This window comes from Leptodactylus fuscus, chromosome 7, assembly GCF_031893055.1.
Source record: "Leptodactylus fuscus isolate aLepFus1 chromosome 7, aLepFus1.hap2, whole genome shotgun sequence".
Classification (NCBI taxonomy): Eukaryota; Metazoa; Chordata; class Amphibia; order Anura; family Leptodactylidae; genus Leptodactylus; species Leptodactylus fuscus.
Genome location: NC_134271.1, coordinates 91,950,506 through 91,976,618, shown reverse-complemented (window position 1 = coordinate 91,976,618; position 26,113 = coordinate 91,950,506). Strand labels below are relative to the sequence as shown.

The 26,113-nt window shown below is 40.4% G+C and overlaps 1 protein-coding gene across 5 annotated transcripts in view; it reads right to left on the bottom strand.

The window, feature by feature from the left end:
• Window positions 1–3,713: 3,713 nt before the first annotated feature.
• Window positions 3,714–26,113, bottom strand: part of BEGAIN (brain enriched guanylate kinase associated) — a 141,046-nt gene continuing 118,646 nt past the window's right edge. For all 5 annotated transcript variants that reach the window (XM_075282497.1, XM_075282498.1, XM_075282499.1 and 2 more), the window contains 3 exons: window positions 10,089–10,196; window positions 8,829–8,912; window positions 3,714–6,091 (listed from right to left, as the gene is read on the bottom strand). In XM_075282497.1, coding sequence (XP_075138598.1) covers window positions 4,712–6,091; window positions 8,829–8,912; window positions 10,089–10,196 — 1,572 coding nt within the window. In that variant the 3' untranslated portion in view covers window positions 3,714–4,711. The remainder of the gene's footprint in view (window positions 6,092–8,828; window positions 8,913–10,088; window positions 10,197–26,113) is intronic.

The window sequence follows — 26,113 nt, the reverse complement described above, 5'->3', positions numbered from 1 at the left end:
ACATCCAGCGAGAACTTCTGGCAAAAGAAGACAGCCAAGCAGGAGGTTGGAACTGTGCTGGGATGTACTGGAGCGCAGAGAACAGGTGTTTTTTTTTTGTTTTTTTTTCTTCTTTTTTTACCTCCTTCAGCCTAATAAAAAAAAAAAAAATGCTGAACAACCTCTTTAAGATAAAAATAACCTCCGATAAAGAACAACACGCAACAGGTTCCACAATTTTATCATTGTTATTTTTCAAGATGTCAAAATGAAAAAGCCATGTGTGAAAATCAAAGTACACTCCATGAATCAATAGCTAATAGAGTAGATCCACCTTTAGCAGCAATAACTCTAAGAAATGGCTTTCTGTATGATTTTTCATCCTCTCACACCTTCCTGCACGAATTTTGACCTTCTCTTCTTTACAGCATTGCAATCCTGGCAGCCCTATAGCAGTGAATAGAAAACTGGTCACACAAGGCATTGATGCTTCATTCACAAGAAGGATGCAGGGAAACTTTAAGTTCCACCAGTCTGATGATCACTGTTGAACCCAGGTCGGACTCCCACCGATAGTGGATAAATGTAAGGGCGCAACCACTTTTAGGGGTTTAAAGGGGCTCTATCATTGGGAAAAGTCATTTTTAACTAATCACATGCTTGCATAGCCTTTAGAAATGCTGTTCCACACCTACCTTTAGTATATAGATTGCCTCAGTGGTTTCTGAATAACTCCTTTTTTTATTCATATGCTAGTGAGCTTCCAGCCAGCGCAGGAAGTTCCCAGCAGCACTCATCCCTGCTATTATCTCCTGTGTGTGAGGCAAACAGGAAGCTGAGTCATCATCAGCAGCAGCAGTCTCCCATAGGAAACAACAGAAGAGGAGTGCACGATGTATTGTGCAACAGTCTAATTAGCATATGAATAAAAACTGACTTATTCAGAAACCACTGAGGCAATCTACATACTAAAGGTAAGTGTGGAATAGACTTTCTAAAAGCCATGCAAGGATGTGATTAGTTAAAAATGACTTTTCCTAGTGATAGTGCCCCTTTAATTGGGAGAGGTCTGGACTTTCACTGGGCCATTGCAACACCTTAATTCCTTTCTTTCTATTGAAGCAATTGGAGGGGATGTATCAATCCTTTGACTCTAGAAAACTGGCATACACAGATTGCTAAATCTCCCCCAATGGATGATATCACGCTGAACTTCTGGAGTAAGGCCATTTTGTGCGCCGAACATGCACCATAATCCCTGTTCTGAGTCTTGCTTGTGATATTGTGCACATGTTGTCGGAGTGGGGCAAGGTGTGAATGTCTCTTATATTTATTATAACGTGTCCGTTTTTGTTCATGATTGCACATGGTTTATGAAGAAGCCAGAACCTCTTCATAAATAACTTATTCCCAACACCAGTCGGGGCTTTTATCAAGGCTGACATACAATATTCTTGTCTTAATCAATCTGACTGGCTGTGTTTTATATGTGCTGGTGTGCTTAGGGTCATTGGTCTCTTGCATGACCTTGATCTGTTGGCTTCACGGCCTCAGATGAATCTAGAATTCTTCTTATACAGAGCAATTCATGGTCTACGCAAAATCTGCAAGGTGCCCAGGTCCTGCATTTGGCACGAGGTCTCGTCTGACATTGATTATTCACTACTTGGCCGCCAGTGAACATTTCATCTATATTTACTGGACACTGATCAATTGCTGAAATGAATCAGTGTTTCACTTACTGGGAAGCATCGGCCTGAGGGAATGCTTCATTTTTCACACACTGCTCCTGTGTTTTGGCCTAAATTTTGGTAAATAAATTATGATAATGACATGGTATCATTTTTCATGTCTTCTAAGGACCTTCTAGGCCTTCTAAGGACCAAATTTCAGTTTTTTACATCCTGTATTTGGCAGTTTTCATATGCCCTGCACCAGTACATTTCATTAACCCTTTTTTGGACCGGGAGCCTGCACCAAAGTAACTGGCATAGATTTCAGGGATAATTTATGCCAGTAAACTAGTAAATGATCATAAATCTGGCATGGTCAATAGCCCCATCCACACCGCATCCTTCACCATCTCCCAATGTGCATGGAAATTTGTGAATTTTTCATGACTTGTATGCCAGAAAACCATTGTGAAAGGCAAAATCAATCACCCCCAAGGAATCTGATAGAAAAAGTTTTCATATAATATCATATGAAGCTGTAATCCACCCATATGAATTAGTCCTAAAGGTCATGAAGTTATTTTCTTACAGATGGCTCATGTACATTGTAGTAGTGTAAATAACTCAGACAACAATTCAGATTTTTTTTTTTTATTTAAGAGCTTTCATCATTGAAAATTACAAAATATTTCAAAATGCATTCTTCAGCTTTTTTTTTTCCCAAAAAAGGGGGAAATTCACAGTTAGAAGACTAGAAGAATAGACAATTTAAGGACCATCTGGGAGGGGTGAAGAAAAAAGTGGTAGCGAAAATCTAGAATCAGTGATGTTAGTGTTAAACCCACCTGGTATATGTACCAGTGTACAAGGCAAGGATTGTTAATGACAAGTAGTAATTATGATAATGCAAACTGCATATATCTCATCCATGTAGAGACCATTTTATGTGCTTAGCCTTCCGCTCTATGAAGAATGTACAACCATCACCAGTTCCATGTGCATGCCTTTTGGAAGAGGCAGAGAAAAAAAAAATCAATAAATATAAGCTCATGTCTAGCCCGGTCATACAGATGTCTTAAAGGGAACGTATTCCTGAGAAAAGTGTCAAGTTAGGGAGAAAAAAAACCCCATCAATGTGCATTGAATCCTTGCAGCTTACTCTGTACTGGAATAGGAGATTCCAGCTTTTTAAAACCACAATTTCTCAAGTCATCGTCCTCCCAAACATGAGTAAGTTGATCAATTACAAACTCATCCTTGTTAGAAAAAAGTGAAATATTTCAACTTGTTGCTTTCATCGAGTAATGCAAAATACAACACTATTAAGGACAGTTCATGCGTTATTACCAATATAAATGCAAGCTTATAGAAAACGTATTAACAAAGAGCCCCTCAATTACTTCTGAGGTAGTACATGAGGAGCAGATAGGTTCACAGCTCTCTGTTCTTCTGCAGTGACAGCAAAATCTCTGTAAACCGCTATACTGGCCGGATGTTGGTCTTGAACAATATAGGACACTGAGGTTCCCTGCTAGACTGATGCAAAGATCTCAGGACCAACAACATCATTGATAGTTCTAAGAATGAATTGGAGTTCTACTCGTGTTCTTACATTAGTAGATTTATATGGCACATATGTCATGGCCTGACCCTGGTTTTCAAAGGATAATAAGGGATTACATGTTTGTGTCATCTATCCAATTCCAAATCTGGATAAATGGGATAAAAGCACTGGTGGAGCCATGGGATCTGGCAACTCGACGGACCTCTATCTAGGTACAGTGACATTTTAGAAGGTCACCAAAATCTTTAATTTCTTTCCATTGCAAAGCAAAGTCTTGATCGTTCTAAACACAAATGGCCACTAATGAAAAAATGTTTTTGTTTTTTCTCTGCTTTCTCCCTGTTTCCTATCACTACCTATCTGTTGAATCTGAGCTGATGGGACAAAAGTATGGGTGGGACCATTGTGCGGCAAACAAAGCCTATAGCTAGGTACAGAACCATTTCTGAAGCTCACCCACATGGGAAACTTTGAACAAAAATGTGAGATCCCCTAAATACAGGCCACTAGGTAAATGTTTTACCCTTAATTTTAGAAAAATATGTTGAATACAATGATAAAAATGCAGAAGCATCAGTGAGCCCCAGAAAGAAGGAAACGGTCTGTCCATGGTTCAGCAATGCTAAATGAAACCCATCCATGTCTCCGCCTATGGAAATTACCACCAACTACAATCCAGTAAACTAAGACTCATTGGTGCACTCTTAAAAAAGAAGAAAAAAAAGTCAAACTAAGGAGTGAGACTTTATAAACCTGTCTGCCTACTTGTCAATCGTGGCAGTTTGTGTCAACTTCTTCCAAACCAATTTTCTGGACCATACTATATCATCTGCATTTGGTGCCTTCTAAAAGAAAACAAACTGGCCCGGGCTGAGATTGGTTTTGAGTAATGATTGACTATAGCTTAGATTTGCTTTGGTTCAAAGCAGCGGTAACTTGATATTAAATAAAATGAGATATTATCAGCATAGGGATTGCGTTTCAAGCCGGACAGTCACTCTGGATTTCGGTAAGCTAAGGCTGGGCAGGCTTAGGCCGGAATCTTGATTCTAGGGATGAGCTGCTTAGTCTGTCATACAATATCATACAACTTCTGTAATGTAAAACTGGAACCCTGATAAATCTGGTTTTCCTGCTATAGAACTGCGACTTTTCCTGTGTCTTATTCTATTTAATGGCTACTGCAATAGCTTCAGCTTTTTTATTTTTCCTTATTTTTTAACTTTGGTTTTATCCCTATCTTGCTTAGATAATTCTGATGGACTATACCCCCCTTCTTTATAAGTTTTTAGAATGGCCTTATGCACATATGTAGTGAGGTAATTCTCATATGTACATGGTCATTGCGATACTTTGTTGTATATTGGAAGCTTTCCACAGAAGTGCAAGATATACAAACACTTACGAGAGAATTGTTAATACTGGCTTAATGAAACATTTCCAGAATCCGTTGTTTGCTCTTGGTAATCTTTACTTATTGCAGTTTGGAAGATCACTAATTCAACAGTGTCCCATATAATTGTGCTTTTGTAAGACTATCTTTTCTTGTTAACCCAATGCTTCCAGTTCTTTGGAATTGCTGGGGCTTGCCATGAAAGCTTGCATGTCCTTGGTCAATGGAAGACTGGTGTATGTCCGAAGCCTCCATAGGGCTTTGACTGAGAGACTCCGCAGAGCTATTTGGACTAACATCAACGTATTCCCTCTTGACTGCTGCGTTACTGTCTACGCTCTTATTACCTAACTGTATGGACATTCTCTCACTTATTTGGTCTCTTGCTTCTTTTGCCTTAAAGGTAGACAGCATTTCTTGTTTGCAGCTGGCGCTGATGTCAATTTTCAAGCCAGAGTCTGTTCGGAGAAAGCATGAGTCTCCCATTCTGCTTTGACAAACTTCTTCCCCTTCTGAAAAGCTGTCCTGTTTATAACTGGCGTATAATGGGCTCATCCTACTTTCCAACTGTTTAACTGGGCTCGGGGCAAAATACTGTTCTGTAAAACTGCACTGTGATATTCTGCCATCATTGCTGAAAGAGTAAGCTCCAATGTCCTCCACGCTTAGCTGTCTCCACCTAGTTGGCAAATCATCTTCGGATAAATGGGAGCTTCTACACTCACTGTGCGACTTGTGAGCAGCTAATGCCTGTTGTGTACGGATTCTGGAGAAATGGAATGGTTCTTCCACATAGGAAGAGGATCTGGTAAAGTTAGGAGATGCCGCATTTTCTGGGCTGTGCTCCATGTGTTGGACAGACTTGGATTTTACAAATCTTGGGCTAGCAGTATGCTCATAACCTGTGGTAGACTTCCTTTCAAACAGGTCATCCCTGTTACCCATGTAGATGGCCTGCTGGGAAGCAGTTAAAGTGTTGGCCTGGTTGTTTTCCTTCTCTTCAGAAGTAGCACTGAAGCTCGAGTATGAGCTGGATGTGGGTAATGATGCTACATATTCATTGAAGGCTTCATGAGAGAAGCTTGAATGGAATCCATCTTCTACGGTGCTGTCTGTAGAGTTCTGAGATCTTAAGAAGACTTCATCTTTGACTTGTACATCAAAGCTCTGCCTCCTATCTCTTCTCCGTTCTTCTGGACAATAGAGAGCAGTATCACTGCAGTAGATTTCAGACTTGAACTGCTGTCTCTGCCGTAGTTTTTCCTCAGGCTCTTGAACACGTTCATGCTCATAGCTAAGGTCTCTCATTGAAGCACTTGACAGATGTGAAGAAAGGCTATTGGGATCGGGTTTTTCCAGCACCTTAGCAATGACACAAGTAGGAATGCTGTCAGCATATGAGGTGTTAGACAGGGGCACAGTTAGTTTACACCCATGTTTTTCCAAGTGTTCACTTACTCTTTCCTGAAAGTCGGCTGGGAGCTGCAGATTAAAGAGAAGATATATAAGAAATTGACTCTTACACTTAGCAACTTGATAAATAACTAACTAATCTTAGTATTTGATCATTCAAAAAGTTTTGCATTAACATTTATTCTTATCTAAGTCCTTCCATTGGCCACATAGATTGGTATTCTCCTGATTGTTATATATGTGTCTAAAAGACACATCCAGGATTAGAAAGAAGGGTCTAATTTTATCTGTCTGTTCACGGGCTGTGTCTGCTATTGCAGCTCACTTCAATTCAAGTAACGCTATGTTCACATCTGCGCCTGGTATCTGCCTGTTGCAAATCCATCTAAAAATGCAACGGATTTGTCAAAATAATGGACACAAATGGTTACACAGCGCATACCATAACCTTTTTTGTCTGATCTATCTATGGGTATCCATCAAAAAACTGTCCATTTGTGTCAATTTTTAGCAGATCCTTCTTTTCCACCCTTATCTTCATTCTGAGCATGCGCAGAGAAGACTGAAGAGAGGAAAATGGACACAAACTGATTACTATCCATTGGTTATCTGATTGTGCTCACCTTCCATAGACCTCAATGTAAAAAGACAATAGATTTGTTACTGTCCATTGTGTATCTTAATTTTTTGAATGGAGCAAAAGCGCTGCAAGTACAATTTATGTCTCTGTCCAAAAGAGCAGATACACAGTGGAAATACTCCAAATACACCAGCGGATGGTTTTAATTACCCATTGAAATAAACAACTCATTCTAATCAGTTTTTATGATCTTTCGATGGATTACAGAAACTGATTAGGAGACACCAATGCAGATCTGAACCAAGCCTAAAAGGCAAAGTAACAAAGGCGCAGATACAAAATGAATGCTCTGCAGAATTACGTATGGCTCAATAGTGTTTTTATTGGGGCTGTCCCAGCTAGACAACCGTTTTCTCAATGCAGTCACCCAAGTGACTAGTGAATATTGCCTGGAGTAGTTATAAGCTGGGAATAATAAATTGGTGACTATGTTATACTTGGTTGCATCGAGTGTGTCCTAATAGAAGGACATTCCAGGTGGCTTCCCCATCATACGGATATAACATTTAGCAAACATGTCTACCCTTAATAAGGTTTATTTTTAATCACCCATATAATAATAATTTCCTATCTGATGCAATGTCTCACAGTGTGTGGACTGTGAAGTGTCAACCCACGTATCCGCCATCCAGAATTGCCAGTCACTAAGAAATGTTAATTTTCTGACTCATTCTATTTCAAGTCATTACTAATTGTAGCATCAGTTCTCAACTGGGCCTTTTTCAGAATTCATTACAATAGTTAATAGTTATATATACGGAAACGGAATACGTCTGTTACTTGGTGTGGATATTTAAAAGGAACATTTTCTGTAAAATTGTTTGACTGGGGCAGATTTACTGTTGAAAATGTGCCAGAATTTTGGCACAATTTGCACCAAAAAGTGGGATACGTGCTTTACGCCACATTTATTAATGGTTTTAGATGCTGTCTAACATTTTTAGTGCCTTGCTTAGCAAAGGGATGGAACTAACAGAAAGCGGACAGACTTTCCAGATATGGGTGCAGAGAGTATCACATTACTGGTACTCTTGTGATATAGATTTAAGGAGGAAATTTCATGTCCTAGGGCACATGTGGTTTTATATACTGCTAGAAAGCCGACAGTGCATTTTCCCGTTATGTACTCAAGGGAATTTCTGACAGTCCAGCTGGGCTGTGAGGAAAGCCTCTCCTGACAGTACTGTCCATAGCGCTTTAGTGTCAGAGGGGGTGTTGCTTACCGCCCAGCCATGACTCTGAGCTGTGAGGAACGCCCCCCCCCCTTCCTGACAGTAATCTATGGATGAGTCATAAGGAACGGGCTATGGGCCATGGACGAATACTGTCAGGAGGGGAGTTCCCAGCTAGACTGTCAGGACGCCCTTCTGACAGTGAGGAGTTAACGGTAACTGCACTGATGGCTTCAGCCCTAGGGCACATAACGGGAAAGCGGACTGAATTCAGTGCACTGTTGTCCCCTCTAGAGGTGTATAAAACCACATGTGCCCGAGAGGTCCTTTTTAAAGTGAGTTTGACACTACGAAAATAGCTTTTAAACCACTTTGTTACATGTGCCAAGGTGAACCAAATTTTCATAGTAAACGTCCATTTTTTTTTCCTGCAAATTTTCTACTGTGAAAATCAACTTATGATGTAATTTTGATGTTTGGCGCACCCAGTGCATGATCGTACCTGGAGGAGATATGGTTACTCCACATTGGACCTGTCAATCTTTATGTTAGAAGAGAGTACTGGGTAACAATTACCAGTAGAAACATATGTTCTGGCAGGCATGGCCACGCCCTGAGTGCACCAAACAACTCATTTGCATATGCTTTAAAGATTATTGTCTTGCCAGCAAGCTTGCACTTTGACATAAAAAAGGCATGTTCAGTATGTCACTAAGCATCCCTACAACAGCATATACGCAGAGTAGATTAAAAGCTATTTTGGTGCTTGTAGGCACCTTTAAAGGGGAATACCTTTTTTTTCTAATTATATTATTACATATCACAGAAATCCAAGTGTTGCTTCAGATTTATTTTAATGGGATGAAATAATAGAGTTGGACCCATTACTGATCTCAAGAGTCAAAGCTGTACAGCAATGTTTGTGAACCTATATCATAACTACTGCATGGTCACAATAAATGTATATTTATAAGGACAGTCACATGAGTATCACCTCTGATAATTTGTGTGCTCTGTAATAGCTTTTGCTGCACTGCAAGAGCTGAGAGGCCAGGTTACAGTCTTTCCTGTATAATTCCTACAAATAAAGACAGAACAAAGTTACTGTAAATAAGAACATAGTAGCAAGGTGACAGTCCTAGCACTACACTAGTCTATGGGTTGCGTCTGGAGCTGCAGCCCAGCTCCTTTTGAGTGAATACAGTGCTAGGCACAGCTTACAGACAAGCTTATCTCCTTCACAAATGACATCTACTTAAATAAAAACATCAAATACATCAAACTGAGAGAATTCAGTATAAATAAATAAAAAAAGTAGATTATCCCATTCAAAAAGGAAACAATAATTATTGTCATCAGTGAAAGTTAATTAGCAGTGAAGTTAATCCATCACTCATTAACTGATACGCTAATGATATGTATGGTAAATAACAGTTTTCACTTTAATGACTTATCGTACAGACGCTATTTTCACAGCCGATAAATCAATTTTATCTCAGGCTGCTACAAGTGCTAGCAAGGTTTTATCAGATATGATTGTGTATTGTAGTAAATACTTGAGTATAAGGGTCAGACACTGGATTTGAGATTTGGCCTAATGTTATCTGTACTCAGAATTTATATAATCAGGGTAACTCCAATTAATTATATTACTAAACATCATGGTGGACCATGGAACTTAATGGGTGGATGAGATTCGTGGATCCATAAGGATATGCTATGATTGGCAGGTCCCATGATGAGTCTGGGTAGTGTGCCCATATAAGACTGTGAATCAGACATAGTGTCATATGTTCAAATTGGCACTATGTGACAATTATTACTCTTGGCATGAATTTGGGTCTTTAGATGTAGGTCTTGGCACCCGTTATGGAACTATATCAGTGATGCCAGTAAACTGATTTTAATCAAATATGGGCACCAGTTAGGTAGGGGGCCCCACGTAGTGTAAACCGAGTTAAAACAAGCTATATAAACGTGGTATCCATGGAATCGTACTGAAACATAGAATGTACCACAACATTAAGCCCTCATATGGCTCTGTGAATGGAAAAATGAGAAAGTTATGGCGTTTGGAAGGCGGAGCGTCAAAAATGAAAATCAAAAAAAGCTTCTGGAGGGAATGGGTTATAAAAGCAGCCATGTTTTCTAATTCTGAATAACCCCTTTAATATCGATATAAAAAATCCCCACTTATCACTTATTAAAGAATAAGTATTGCTCAGCAGTCGCCATGCACTAGCCAAGTACTTACATTGTCTTCTGATAGTTTATCAATTGTCACCTTGGCCTCCAGCAAATGGTTATTTAGCGCTATCACCTCGTGACCCAGTGCTCTCTTTTCCTCTTCGTAATGTTGTCCCTGAAAATACACAATATTGAGTTTTTTTCAACAAGAAATCATTTTAAAATAATACAAATCCACAACACAAGGTTTTTTTTTTTTATATACAAGAATTATATACAAACTCTTGAACACAACACTAATGATAACAAAGTATAAAGCAACTGCGCAATACTAAACAATGTGCAGAGTAAGGAGTCTAAAGTAACTGCAACTTGCTCAGTTCATACCCGGTCCATGGGTCCATACCTCAACTATGGGCATGCCCCATAATCAGGACCAGGGTCCTTTCATGTTCAGGTGTTTGTTTCATATCTGATAGTTCAATTATAAATCATTGAAACTAGCTGAATATGAAAAAAATATGAAGTGTTCACTATGAGTATGACAAGTGTCAATCATCTATGCTGATGGACCAAAATGACTATAGTATAGCCCTATAATAAACATTTTACATGAAATAACATTGATGGTATATTTAAGGTTAGGTCATCATTGTGCGATTGATGGGGCCATAACATCTGTAAGAGGACACAGCATGCATATCTATATAGTCAGTTTAGAACATCCAGGTATAGGATGGGAGCTGAGCTGTAGTAACACCACCTGGCCACAATACAGAGTGTGGAGCTCTCCGATTCCGCCTCCTTGTGCTGTATATTATAAGCAACTTCCAGAAGCAACCCCTAGCAGCTGATCCATGCGGAGGACAGCTGTTGGCCCCCCAGCAATCACCAATCAAGACCCTAGACAAGCCCTTTAAGGATAAAATTGCAACATTTTGACCAAAACAAACTCAACAGTCATATAAAAATAAATGTAATAGATCCAAAGTGCAAACATGTCAAATTCTGCCTGCAAAGAGTCTGCCACAGCCAGTGTGCCACCCTGTTATACTAGCTGCAGTGCCTAAATGTATTGACTTAAACACAATTCTGTGGGCTCCTTTTATTTTTTTCATGAAAAATGCCGATAGAAAGACATAGACAGAGAAATAAATTGAATTTTATTAGCAATTGTTCTGTTCCCATTTTTGTGGTTTTGGACTTAACTCAACTTGTGTTGTCATTTGTTTGCAGAGCTGTGGAAACTGGCATGTCCTTGATTTCAGCACGCAGAGAAAATTGTTTGGTGTTATAGTGGCTGACAATAGGTCATTTGTGATAGACACAGAAAGGAAAGTAAATAGGAAGGTTGTTCTAGCACCTGGTCTCTTGGCGAAACCTGATTCTTGTAAAATGTGGTCAGTAAAAATCCTACCTGCATCAGCTTGTAGTTTATCCGCACCACAGTACAGAGGGGGAGATCACACTCAGAACTGATCGATATCTCCCTCGTCCTTATACAAAAATAATCAAATCCACAGAGGGTTTACGCAACCTCAAATTCTGACTCAGGGCACAAGGCTCAGTGACATTTGTGTGTCTTCTGCAGAATAAACGTTCTATAGGCTTAAGATTGGACCCATCGAGGGACAAGTATCATGTTTAATGCATATCTGTCTTTCTAATATCGTTTATACATCACTCTGTAGTATGAGTCTATATCTGAAACTAGGGGAAAATGGAATCTTCCGCACCTTCTAGCTATCTGTATAGTCCCCCTTTTCCTGCCTGCATCCTATCCTCACTCAACCCAAAAAACTGGCATAAAACATTATATAGAAGACAAAGGACGAAGGTGCAGTGTCTCTCTCCAAGAATGACTATAAAAGGAATGGGAAATATATAGGAAGCTCTTATACTTCTACCTTCTGCGCAATCCACTCCTGGCTTTAGCTCAATAAAACTGCATCAAAATCAGCAACAAAAAAATAATCTGCATTTCCGTAAAGTGGGGCCTCAATTTATGACATCATTAAGGAGGGGGCATGAGTTTAGAGCCGTGGTTCTTAAGGTGTAGTTCGTGTATCACAAGGGGTATGGCCGGCAACCTCAGGGTGTATTGAAGCCTTGAGCAGTCAGCATGTCAACTACTGTGCACATTCTCCCTGCTCCTCCTGTCAGCTATCTAAGAAATGCCTCCAATTCTCCCACAATCATTGTTAAGGAAGTTCTGATCTGGTCTGCAGTGTGTGCGTTCATGTACATATATCTAAGGCTACGCTGAAACGGCTGAAAATGCAGAGGAATTCTTCTTCAATTTCCACCACTGTATTTGGCCGCGGCCTAGCCGCGTTAGGGCAGCCGCCACAGCTTTCGGCTGCTGATTAAGCCCAGATGAATCTAATTAGCAGGGAGTCTCAAGGCGCAGAATCTGAGGCTGAATCAGTCGTGGACTCTACAGCAAGATCGAGCTGGATGCTTATTTTTTTTCAGCGTCCTGCTGTGCCTCTACCTCCCCTTGAAAACAATGGAAAAGAGATTCCGGTCCGAATTTTTCTGTGTAAATGTACCCTAATGGTTTATATATAAGGGCAACTAGCCAGGCTTTATATTTATAAGGTGTGGCGTGCAGTCTGTTTCTATTTGAGGGGGTCTGCTAAAAGGGGGTCATATGTGGGTGTGGTATAATTCATATCTGGGTGGGGCAAAAGGAAAATCATTTACACGTGTCGTACCTTCTTCCTCTTTCTATACAGAAGCCATAACCAGTGTTTCGTCTATCTCACAACAGATACCAATGAAACCCTGGCATACTCTATTAACTTACAATGGCATCCATCCAAACAGAGCTGCTGTCAGCAGCGTGAACAGAGCCTTATTGTTAACGGATCGCTTCTTTTTGGGTACTTGGTTGGAGCCTCCTGTCACTGGGGGAGCTTGGCTTGAAAAGGTTCAGAAGAACTTGTTTAGAGCCAACATGGAAAGAAAAAATATATCTTTACAGAAAGTAGCATAGAGAGGATATGAGACAAAATCTAAATGTATCTATAGCTGCCGTACGAGGGATTTTTTTTTTTTTGCAACAGCAAATGTGCTTTTAAAGTAGCAACCAGAACAAGCACTGTGAATGTGAAAAAATCTAGTACTTAAAAATAAAGAAAATATTTGTAAAGTAAATCATTGTAAGTACAAATATAGATTGCGTTATATCTATTGCATAAAATAGGGATTCCAATTGATGTGTGTATAACCCCTTACGGACCTAGTCTAAGCTTGACACAATATATATTTTTTCCTTAAATTTTGAGCACTTCGTCTCAGGTGAACTAAAATGGCCGTTATGACATGAATTGATCTGTGAAAATACAGAGGAGACACACCTATGTGACGTTGAAAACGCCAACTGTATTTACCTTAGAGAGCTAGAAATGGGCTAGGTCTAGTCCTAGGAGCCTTGACAGTGTCATACACTATGTTTTATCCCAATTTAAGCTCTGGTTCATACTGAATTTATTGGACCCCAAACAAATCTTTCGAACCAAAGCTGAAACTGATCTTCCAAGCTTTGCTCATCTCTACTCCTGAGAGATCATAATTTAAAGGATATCTCTTCCAAGCCTATAGACAATAAGCTTAGAGGAGGAGGAGATGGCACTACCCAAGATTAATGTCTCTTGCCACAGGTTTGTCAATGGATCATAAGTAGTTTTAATTATTGTTTTTCTGAGAATGAGATGAAATATTCAATATTTTTAATTTCTTTAAGATCAGCATCAAAGAAAGAATAAAGGTCCAATCAGAGATTATAAGGGAAACTAGACGTAAAACACCTATCTGCTGATACACTACTATATTTTCCAGACTCCATACCACGTATTATACAACCAGCGAATCCTATAAACAAACAGCATGCTAATGTATTGGAGTCTGTACTATAGAGACAAAGCCATAACACTCTTGGATAACAATGGCCAGACTTTGATATTTTTCTTTACCTTTAGTATTGGGTAGGGATTACCTATCATGGACCCCTACTCTACAGGGGAATTGTATTTTTAGCAGACTAGAAGGTGGCCCAAGGATCACAGAGAAATCATGGAGGGGAATAAAAAATAAGGCCCATCTATCCAGTATGTAACAGCTCTGCAACATATTTGGCGTAGAGATGGCACATTGCTGAAGGGATCTGCTATTCTGAAAAGTAGTCTCGTTATATGACCTTTGGGCCACCTTTATTAGTTACTGCCAGATCCCATAGCAAACAAATCTTATATTTGATGCCAATACAATGAATTGATCTGGACCAGGCCACCAATCCTTATGGTAGCATAAAGTTAAGAAATGCATCACTATTTTACCAAAATCGGTACTCTTTCAGAATGAATAGTGCTTGTGCCTATACTGCAGAACTTCATCTTTCAGTGGGTATGAACAGCAGCCTTGGGAACAATTTCTTTGAACCACCCAATGGAAAACCTGTACACTTATTCATTACGTTTCCAACTAGGCAAATGTCATGGAGTCTCAATGAAAACCATGAACCTACCATATGAATCAGTCCTTAAGGAGCGAATGAAATATATTTATTGTATTCTTGCAGGAATTTGGAGAATATTTGTCTATGAAGGAAAAAAGCTTCTTGACACATTAATAACCTCACGGAATAATATAACGGTGAGGAATACGCTATAGCTACACAGAGTTAAATATATATCATCTGAGTCTCCGGGTTGCTTAGCAACAACACAGGAGATGGATTATAACGATTAATCATTAGTCAGGGGTTCAGGAACAAACAATAAAGCATACAAATCCTCAATCTTTTCATCTACTACAAAATATGGAAACTTCCAAACTTATGGCCAAGACCCTTTTGCAGCCGCCGGTCTAATAACATTTTGTCTTTATTTCCATTACCTAAGTGAAGTGCGTGGTTCTGTTATAAGGATAGAAGAGATCTGTGGACCGATCTAGTTGTCAGAAAATGTGTGTGCTGGCCTCAAAAGCGAGGGCTAAGGGTATCAAAACATTGGCTCAATAGCAATCCCTAATATCTTTCCAATGTTTGAGAACAGAGTCCATTGAGATCCTATATGCAGCATGCAAAGCAAAATACCAGCCTCACCTTCATGAAATACTTTCCCCATATACAGTTCTAACAGACCCAAGCTATAGACGGTTCCTATACATAGCACCCCAGCCAGATACTGCCCATACATAAAGTGCCCCAGTGGAAGCTATGTAAAAATGTATAATTAATCTCTACTTAAATAACTAAACAAAATCCATCCATTCTGGCATCATTTGTCCCTAAAAATTGATATTTTGGTTTATCAATATTAGATCAGTGTCTTTCAGGCGCTGATCAGCTGATTTAAGGCCCCACCATGATTCAGGAGCAGACACAGCGCTGTACATTGAGCTGTGGCCATGAATGGTACTGCAGCTCAGACACTACCAAACACAGCAGAGCTAGGCTTGCTCCTAGAGTGCCTTGGCCCTTTTAATGGAGTATTAATTGCCAGACCCTTACCAATTTGACCTTAGAATAGGTCAGTATTAAAGTCCCATTTAGGCTGAATTTATGGTAAGCATAGTGATGACAGGACAATGTAGTTGCTGTCCACACTGATCGAGCTTACTGGTTTCTGAGCATAGAGGATCTTCAGGCCAGTTCGTGTCGTAAACCCCAGCCTATAGTCTTCTATAAAGGCTTTGCTGCTATGTGAAGTAATGTGGACGTACAATAATTAATCTATAGTAAATCAGGTTGCCTGAGAGAGAATATTTTCATCTGCTGCTACAGCCCCAGTGCTCAGTATATCATATATCACCATGGCTGTTACAGTCATCAGAGATCTAGTTGAGCAGAATAATAATGGTCTTTATCCACTCTCAGGTCATGTTTAGCCCATCACTCTCCATCGTATCTTACTTATAACTCGTCATTAAAGATGTATAACTAAACAGCAAGATTCAGAGCGGCAGCTCTGTGCCCTGTGTATAATGGGAGCCATAGATTAGCACGCTAGGTTATTCCTCGACAATAGTAAAACACCAATTATACAATAAGCAGATTCAAAGGCAACAAAATAATGTGAAAGGTACCTCTAATACAAAGCCAGCTACATACGGTATATGGCACATAATAATAATCTGGAATTGGCTTTGGGGTGTGAAAGAAGAAGACATCTAATGGTTTCCTGATATCAGACAGCTCAGACAATACAAATAACATCCAGCTGTCAGATACAAGCTACAGATAACCCACAGTCTGGCATCTATGAGCAACCACAGCTCTAAATATGAATGGAGTATATACGGAAGAGCAGTGGCAGATCTTTTTATTTTCCAAATCATACCCCTAGTGGTCACACAAGCTCCTGCATCATACTAAGAGGATAAATGTAGGTGTAAGGACCAGTACTATGACTTTTATTTTGTTGGTCTATTTCTGAAGAAAACCTTTAAGTCTTGGTCAATAGTATAAATATAAGTGAATTTTATTACTAAATTGTATATATTTAGTGCTAAACATAATTTTTTCTAATTGGGCTAATTAGACGGATGATACAAAGCATAATGATGAGAAGGGTAACATGGGAGCTGTCCATTCTGATTAGGTGCTGAAATGGAGAAGGTAACACTATTTGGGCTTACATGATTTTATTTACACTTCTTTTTTGCTAAGCCGAATCATGTAGCAGTAAATTTTTATTAAGTGTCAAACAAATAGCACAGCCATCTTATGCAAGGACACCATCTACTGAGCTGACAATGGACAAATGACTGCACCATGGGATCAGGTGTACTTCTAGACCTGTGAAACTGCACCCAAACACAGATGCGAATGTTCACTGCGGGTATCAGTATACCAAAGAATATGCAAGTGAGCAGGTGATAGTGTTACTGCAAGCAAGGTTCATTGCATGACCCCCTCCTACAGTGGGCCGCTCCTACTTACCTGACCTGTTTTTATGGTTGAAGTGCCATAGACAAAATAAAGTTTAGAAATGAACGATAAGTGTTAATATGACAAAAAAGAGGAACTTCTGCTGCCTGCAGGCACAAGGATTAGAGAAACACCAGTATGCAGAGGCTTAAACACACAGGGGGCACAAAACACCTCATCACATTGTTTGACAATTGCCGTCTTACGGTGAGTTTACATTCTGCTCTCATCTTGTACAACTTATGTCAATTCCTTGAAGTCTTAATGAAAAATATCAATGAAAGCAGGAAATTCTGATCCAAATGGAATATCATGTTAAACATGCAGATCAGCAGAAGAATAGTCTGCATCTGACAAACTCTGTTCTTACACCTGTAGGGGATAAGATGGAACCCTGAGCACCTGATAGGGAGATCCACATGTCTCACGTCAGCTCTACACATACAGCGAGTGTAGTCCAGTGGTGTTCTAGTGGTTACACTGATTGGCCACTTTATATGAAACACTCTGTTAGCGCATTGGACCTTCTTTGTCTCTTACAACTGCAGCAATTTGCCATGACAAACACAGAGGACTCAGAGTCTGCTAAGATTAGATGGAATCTAATAGCTAAAAGTACCAATAATACATAATGCCTTAATATTGGTTTCATAGGTTTTGGGTTAAACATTGGAGTTTGTCCTCAAGGATAATTTGTAAATTTTTTTGGGGGCAATCATATTCCACCAACTCAGGGGTACTACAATGAGGATGTTACTTTCCCCCAATTTATGTAAATCTCATCTTGGGCGGGAGGACTGATTGATGAGGCCAAGCAGGGCTGGATGTACCATATCCATCTCTGGGTTTGATTTATTGATGCTATTATGGAGAAAATCCATATTTACATTGATCCCTTTGAAATTATTGAAAAGGTCCATTGTGCTTCTGACAAATGTCAGAAGGCTATAAACAAACTGCCATGGTTTCTTGTGTACTGTATATAGTTCATCCTATGGTAGAGTCATCCTATGCTTGCTACCATAGCCCTGCTCTAAATTGGTATTGATTGTTTAAGTATTTTTGGAACATCATAGGATGTGGCCAGGGAATTCAGGGAGCATATACTGTATAAGAGATCAGTTTGTGGAGTACTGCCTTCATATATTTGGGTCTGGTTTGGTAGTCTCCACAGATGTGAAAGTGTAGTGTATACCCTTCATATTTTATATTCCATATAATTTAGGTATGAAATTGTAGATACTGTATGACTAAGAGTTTAGCTTCAAAGTTGCAGATCCCCTTATTTTTTGACTGGATGTGCATATTGAATACTACGCTGCAATTGATCTGAATCTCCAATCATCTTAAACAGTCGTTAACCTAATTATTTAAAGTTAAATAAAAGGATGAATTTCCTACATTATTTGTTCAATAGGGAAAATCTAATTTGCACTTAATACAGAAGTTGCAGCTAATTCTCTCATGGGAAAATAATTACCTGCAAATGATATGCGTTCTACGGCATAAGCCGCTGTGTTTATTTAGGATGTGAAGAGTGTAATGTGATAACATCTAGTAAAGAGAATTTTCTGGAAATCTTCCATATATTCAGAACTGTAACATCAAGATTCTCGACTATAGTGCACATTTGCAAATTATATGAGGTGGAACCTGTGGTTTATGCAAAAGGAGAATAGAGGGCAAATCATACCCCCATGCTTATTAAGACCCAACCTCTCAATGTAAGTGTGGCAGTTCCCTGATCTTTTTGCCACTGGTGGTTTTGTTGCTTGTAGTTGACCTCCTGCTGAATGTGTGCTTATACACAGCAGCCAGTCAAGAAACTCTGCATTGTAAAACATTGAGGATGGAGAAACTACCTCAAGATCCAACTGGTGATGTATCTAAGATGTAGTCACTGATCATAGCCGTATCATAATGCTGGTTTTGGCAGCAAGGTCAAATGTAGTATCAGTGGTTAATAATCATGCCCCACCAATGGGAGTGGTTAGTCTATTGTCAGGGAGGTGACAGAACGCCAATGACGGAGGGCACAGTAGTGAGTCTGGACCTTCAGGCAGTATAATTTTTCCAGAATTTTGGGTTCAGCTGAACCTAAAATTGTTGGGGTTCACCACACATGAACGATTATTTTACTCTGGAGTGTCTTCAGACCCCAGAGTATAATAAGCTGAAGTTAAGGCCCGATGAAAGCGAGTGAACATAACAGTAACAGTGTTACTCAGTTCTCCTGGCCTCCAGCATGGATCCCTGTCCTCTTCTGGCCTCCAGAATGACATCATGGGCCACTGAGGCTTGTGATTGGGCCTCAGCAGTCATGTGGGTCACGCTGATGATTTAGTAGGTCTTTCCTCAAGGGTTAAGCTTTCGTCTCAAGTACATTACAAGATGTTCTTACTCATTGACCTCATGAGATATGACCCTAGGTCCACATCTGCAGCATCATTATGGACTATGAACTCCCTTAAAATCAGGTGCTACTAACACTGGTAGCCTAAAGCTGCATCCACCTCCCTAATGTCTTCCAGATACTAGATAGATTTTCCTTTTTTGAGGATTTAGGAGGCATTTGAACTTTTATAGGGAAACAGGGACTACAAACTAGTGGGGCACGAGGAAGATGCTACTATATTACAATAAAAAGTCCCTCAATACGTAGTCTAGAACTTTGAACATTTGTTGTGTATTCCTTCAGTAAAATCTAATGCTACCAGAGTCTCCTGCAATCTCTGCAGCTAAAATGATCTTCTTTCTTGGAATCCCATTTATTAATTCACATTTATGCTCCGAGCAGTAACAGCCTCTTATATTTTATGTGGTGGAAATTGACTTCCTCTCATCAGCTCTCCGCACGGCGCAGTTATAATCCCTCATTAGCTATAAATGTGCATCACATGGATACAGTTGTCAGAGACTCTACCTGTAAATCTGCATTAAATTTAATGAACAACAGGCTTGGAAAAAGGTGTAATTCTCTGATGGCGGGACTCACACAGAGGAATCTCCAGGGAGTTGGATTTACAACATGATGGGATCTACTGTATATTTTGCTGCAAGCTGTGGAATGCTGGAAATGAGAGCAAATACAGGTGGTAACAAAGTCCAAAGAAAATGATGCAAAATTAATAGAGTGCGTGCCATTACTATATCCATAGAGGGCTCAGTGTATCTTTTATACAGCTCTGCCTATGTGAGTGCTAGATTTATTATCTCTTTAATTCTGCTATGATATTAATGGATCAAGTAGCGTAGAATGAACAGAGCTATGAACATCAAATAATGTGCACATCTATTAAAGGAGATGGGGAACATTGCCTGAGCAGAAGGAAGCAAGTGTTTTCCATGATAACCTTGTATGCAGCGCCGCACCTCCCATGAGGCGACCTGAAGCGAGCGCTTCAGGCGGCGCTATGTCAGGGCCCCAGGGAGGGCAGCATTTTTTCTTAACTAAGCCAGTCCAGGACAAGCTGTCCTGGACTGGCTTAGCACGGAGCGGTGGATTGGGGAGGCCGCTGAAGCAGCGCTGCTCCGGCAGCCTCCCCTCGCGCTCATACAGAGAGCGGGTCTTCTCCGTGCCTGCTCTCTGCCTGCGAACGGCGCTAAGCCCCGCCTGCTCCGCCCCGCCCCCTCCTCCCTGAGGGGGTTCAGTTTTCTGTCATTCGCTTCGGGTGGTGAGAGGGGTAGGTTCACCCCTGCTTGTATGCAGCTTGATTCATACGTCCTTCACAAAGATTAACCTGCCAAATTCCAGCCTTGCTGAAGCATCCCCATATCATCACAGATCCTCCACCAAATTTCATAGTGGGTGCAAGACACTGTGGCTTGTACGCCTGTCCAGGTCTCCGTCTAACCATTAGACGACCTGGTGTTGGGCAAAGCTGAAAATTAGACTCTTGAGAGAAGATTACTTTACTCCAGTCCTCTATGGTCCAATCCATATGGTAAACTTCAGCCTGCCTTTCCTTTGCTTCTCATTGATGAAAGGCTTCCTTCTGCTCAGGCAATGTTCCCCAACTCTGAGGACTGTTTTTTTTTTTTTTTTTTTTTTTTCCAGCAGGACAATGCACCATGCCACACAGTTAGGTCAATCAATGTATGGATGAAGGAATACCACATCAAGACCCTGTCATGGCCAGCCCAATCTCCATACCTGAACCCCATTGAAAACCTCTGGAATGTAATCAAGAGGAAGATGGATAGTCACAATCCATCAAACAAAGAAGAACTGCTTACATTTTTGTGCCAGGAGTGGCATAAGGTCACCCAAAAACAGTGTAAAAGACTGGTGGAAAGCCAAGACGCATGAATGCTGAGATTAAAAATCATGGTTATTCCACCAAATACTGATTTCTGAACTCTTCCTGAGTTAAAACATTAGTATTGTTACTTCTAAATGAATATGAACTTGTTTTCTTTGCATTACTTGAGGTCTGATAGCGTTGCTTTTTTAAAAATTATTCTGACGATTTCTCATTTGCTGCAAATAAATACAGCATTTTTTGCTTTGAATTTCTCAGACATGTCAGTAGTTTATATAATAAAAGAACAATGTACATTTTACTCAAAAATATACCAATGAAGAGAAAAATCTGGGAAACTGAAAATTTTGCAGTGGTCTCTTAATTTTTGCCAGAGCTGTATATTGGGCCAGTTTATACCTCGAAACGCGTCAGTTTCGTCTTTCGAAACAATGGATATGGAAACACCGTAATGGTGTTCATGTTTCATCAACTTGATTGGATTTTATACAGTGTACAATAAATGTTAAGTTTTATTTAAAAGACTTTGGAGTGGAGCTGGATTTTCTTCACGGATTTCCTGTATTTGTGTCCCAAGCCGATGGGTCGTATCCGGGCTTCCTCCGATCTTTAATGTTGAAACTGCATCACCGTGGAAAGATCTTCCAAGCAACTAAAGGTCAAGTAAGTGGGCTGTGTTTCCCCCTTTCCATTTCCCTTATTTTGCTGCAGTTTATACCTCAGCTTCATCGAGTATATTTTGAGCTGATACCCACTTTTAAACTTATATAGTTGTGATGTATTGGCTTATGGGAATAGGGTTTTTATTTATTTATCAATAAAAGTTATATGTTACATTGTTATTCTTTATACCACCACCACATTTGTTAGTAATAGGCATATATATGCTGATACCTAGAAAACTCTGCTAAACTGCCCTGTCACAAGCTTTCAAATCCACATATAAAATCACTGCTATCCTTTCGCTAAATTCTTTCCACTTTCCGTTATCTATCACAGGGGTACTCAACCAGGTTCCGCCATTAAGTAAAGGTCCGAGTTGAAAATGTCATGTATTTACCATATTTTTCTGGACAAGAAGGTCAGACTAAAAGACGCAACCTAGGTTTAAGCAATAAAAATTATGAAGAAATATTTTCTAATGTGAAATATTTCTATTATACTGTGTGCAGGGGGCACTAATGTGGCATTGTACTAATGGTGGGTGAGCTAAGGAGAATTATACTGTGTATGGGGGCATTAAGGAACATTGTACTGTGGATGGGGACATAGACATAAAGGAGCATTATACTGTGGAAGGCCCCCCCCCCAATAGTATAATATCCAATTATTTTGCCTTCTCACAGTATGCTTCTTGCTGCTACTAGTCTAAAGTGATCAGGGTTTGGAGACTGCAGGTGGGAGATGAATGCTATTCCTGGCTGTTGTCATAAGGAAAGAGACGTGGGGCAGGGGTCCAGACAATAGATGGCTACGGTCTGGGTTCGGACTGCAGTTCTCCAGTTGAGTATCCTTGATCTATCAGTCTAATCTCCAGCAATGTATTCACATCCTGACATGGCCCTTTTCTATATTATCACATGAGTAGACGGATCACTGTCTTCCATTCGTTCCTGAAACACTCTGTGCTGCATTATCACTAATTTAGATTTTACGACCAAGTATCTTGTGAAATACATAAAATCCAAGAAAACAGTAATTTGTGATATAAATACATCAAAATATTCTAATCTCAAAAGACTGAATGCGATGTGTTCTCCTCTGTGCAGAAGACATGTTCAACTGGAATAGGAGGGGGTTACTAGCCAGTATAATTAGTAGCAGTTAATTACCATAATTAAGTGGAGGTTTATTTAAGGAAATCACATAACTTTTATCCCCCTATCCCATGACTGAGTTTGACATTTCCTGGTGTGAGAGACACTGGGGCGCTTCTAACTATGCAGCTAGAATGATATTATATATTATGCATAAGATTATTACTTTTGGAGACATTAAATATCAAATAAAATGAACCTCTCTGTTTTTATAGGACATGATGGATTGCAGGTTCAAACCGGACGTCATCTGAGCTAAATAATTCACTGTGACCATGAATGATTTAGAAGTCTAGAAATAATTATGTGTCGTGAAGGAAATATCCAAGGGGAGGAGTATCCTGTGGCTGTGTTATCCGAAAAATGTTCATTGAGAGGTTGTTAAATTCCTTTCCCAAGTAAAAATGCAATGCAGGTAGGGGGAACTCCTCATCAAGATGGAAACAAGGTGGGAGGGATTTCATGCTTTCACCAACTTTCTTTCCAGTCCCTTGTAAGAGAAAGGGGCAATTCCCTTTTCCCTCTCATATCTTCACATCAGGGGCAGAGAATGGGTGATACGTGATCTGCACCATGTCTGGAATAGGTAGTAGGTATCTACATTACCTAAGGGACCACTGGAGTTGGGATACAAAATGTCACTTGTGCTAGCAATATTTGTCTGTGTCTAGGAGGCTGATAATGGTGTAGGTTCTGGTGTACAATGAGCAATACTCTTTTCTGCATTGGTAAGGTAATAGGTCAGGGGAAGAACACCAGCAGTTACTCCAAATACTGAAGGAGCGTGAAGGGGATGGAGGTGGGTGAAAATTTAGAGTAGCTATGTAAGGGAGCCTTCACACGGAGTAACGCCGGGCTCAATGTGTGCTTATTTTTACTGCCGTAGAAATGCGAGGGCAGCGTTTACGTCGCGTTTTTTTTTACTATGAGCGTATACGCAGCGTTTGCGGCTGCTACCGCTGCTATCATTATACTCGGGGGGTCTTTTCAGACCCTCAAGTATAATGATTGGCAGAACGGGAGAGGTAAGAAACATAAAAAACACTGTTACTTACCTCTCCACGATCCTGCCAGGCCTCCTTCCTGACGTCCTTTTTGACGTCTCTGACGTCAGATGAACCCGGCTTGCATCCCGGGTCATGTGACATCCGACGTTATTGAACAAGGACGGCAGCTGAGGCTGACAGCGTAGGAGCTGAGGGACAGGTAAGTAACAGTAGTTTTTTATGTTTTTATTCCCCCAGGTCTCCGATTATTATACTCTGGGGTCTGAAAAGACCCCAGAGTATAATAATTGTTTATGGATGTCCACAGTGGGACATAATACTGTCTGCAGGGGCCCCTATGGGGGATAATACTGTGTGCAGGGGCCACTATGGGACATAATACTGTGTGCAGGGGCCACTATTGGGGATAATACTGTGTGTAGGGGCCCCTATGGGGGATAATACTGTGTGCAGGGGCCACTATTGGGGATAATACTGTGTGCAGGGGCCACTATTGGGGATAATATTGTTTGCAGGGGCCACTATGGGGGATAATACTGTGTGCAGGGGCCACTATGATACATAATACTGTGTGCAGGGGCCACTATGGGGGATAATATTGTGTGCAGGGGTCACTATGGGGGATAATACTGTGTGCAGGGGCCACTATGAGACATAATACTGTGTGCAGGTGCCACTATGGGGGATAATATTGTGTGCAGGGGTCACTATGGGGGATAATACTGTGTGCAGGGGCCACTATGGGACATAATACTGTGTGCAGGGGCCACTATGGGGGATAATATTGTGTGCAGGGGTCACTATGGGGGATAATACTGTGTGCAGGGGCCACTATGGGACATAATACTGTGTGCAGGGGCCACTATGGGGGATAATACTGCGAGAAGGAGCCACTATGGGGCATAATAGAATGCACAGGAATGCGTAGGAGGGGGTTGGTCGAGGTTGTAGGTGTCGGTCAGGGGGGGGCCCCATATCAAAAGTTCGCCACGGGGCCCCGCCATTCCTAGTTACGCCACTGGATATGACATATAATTTTCACAGATTAGATACATGTACAGACAGAATGAATGAATGTGAATGAATGTGTCAATCAGACATTTATTCTGTTGATATACAGTAAATATCCAAAGTGAGAATGCATCGTATAAGGAGACCTGGGTCAGACATTTGTGCTTGGAAGGGTTACAGGGGAGGACGACTATAAAAACTTGTATCAAAAGGACACAAGGAGAAACTTGCATATGCCCTTAGCCATTCCTGACCATTTTCTAAAGTTAACTCTATGCATAGACCTTGGCCATTGTGTGTTGTCTATATAGTCCAGCCCAGCACTCAGGATAACCGCATTAAGCTCCTGCCAGGATTGTCGGGTTACTTCTTACCCTATCAACAGGTGCTATACTTCATCTCAAATTCATTTTATTTCCACTAAAAAGAGATTGAGGGAAACATAACTGTAATAAAGTGTTTGACAAGAACATTTCCTGACCAAGCATGAAATCTCTCTCACTGGTGGTAATTTATTTCGTTGCTATAAATGTAATAATCCCGTAGAATACAAAATTAATCCTGTATGGTTTTATCTAGTGAGAGATAAGTTCCTGCTTTATGTACTTTGGTTTATTCTTATAATGAAGTTAGCCAAATTTAAAGAGACAATCCACCTTAGAACATCTGATAAGTGTATTGATGTTCTGACTGGGAAATATTTGTCTATGGGGTGGGCTGTCTTACGCCTTTGATACCTCTATCATTGATAATGGGAAGAATATGCAAATCTGTGTCCCATGATGTTAATATAGGGAAACAGTGCTTCAGTCATGCAGCCCACTAGGGGGCGCTCCCTTTAACATCATGCCCAACCTTTCCAGAGGCCTTTGCTGCAATGATGTGGAATTTTACCAAGTCAGTCTCTCAGCCGAGGACAACTGTTTCCATCTGTTTGAATCTCTTCAGCCTGGCGTAGAGAAGACTGATTTGGCAGAGGTGAGAGGCTTCTAGACCAGGTTAAGGGGATATTGTCACTCCTTAGGGAGAGATCACCATATAGGTGTGTGGAGACTTATTAA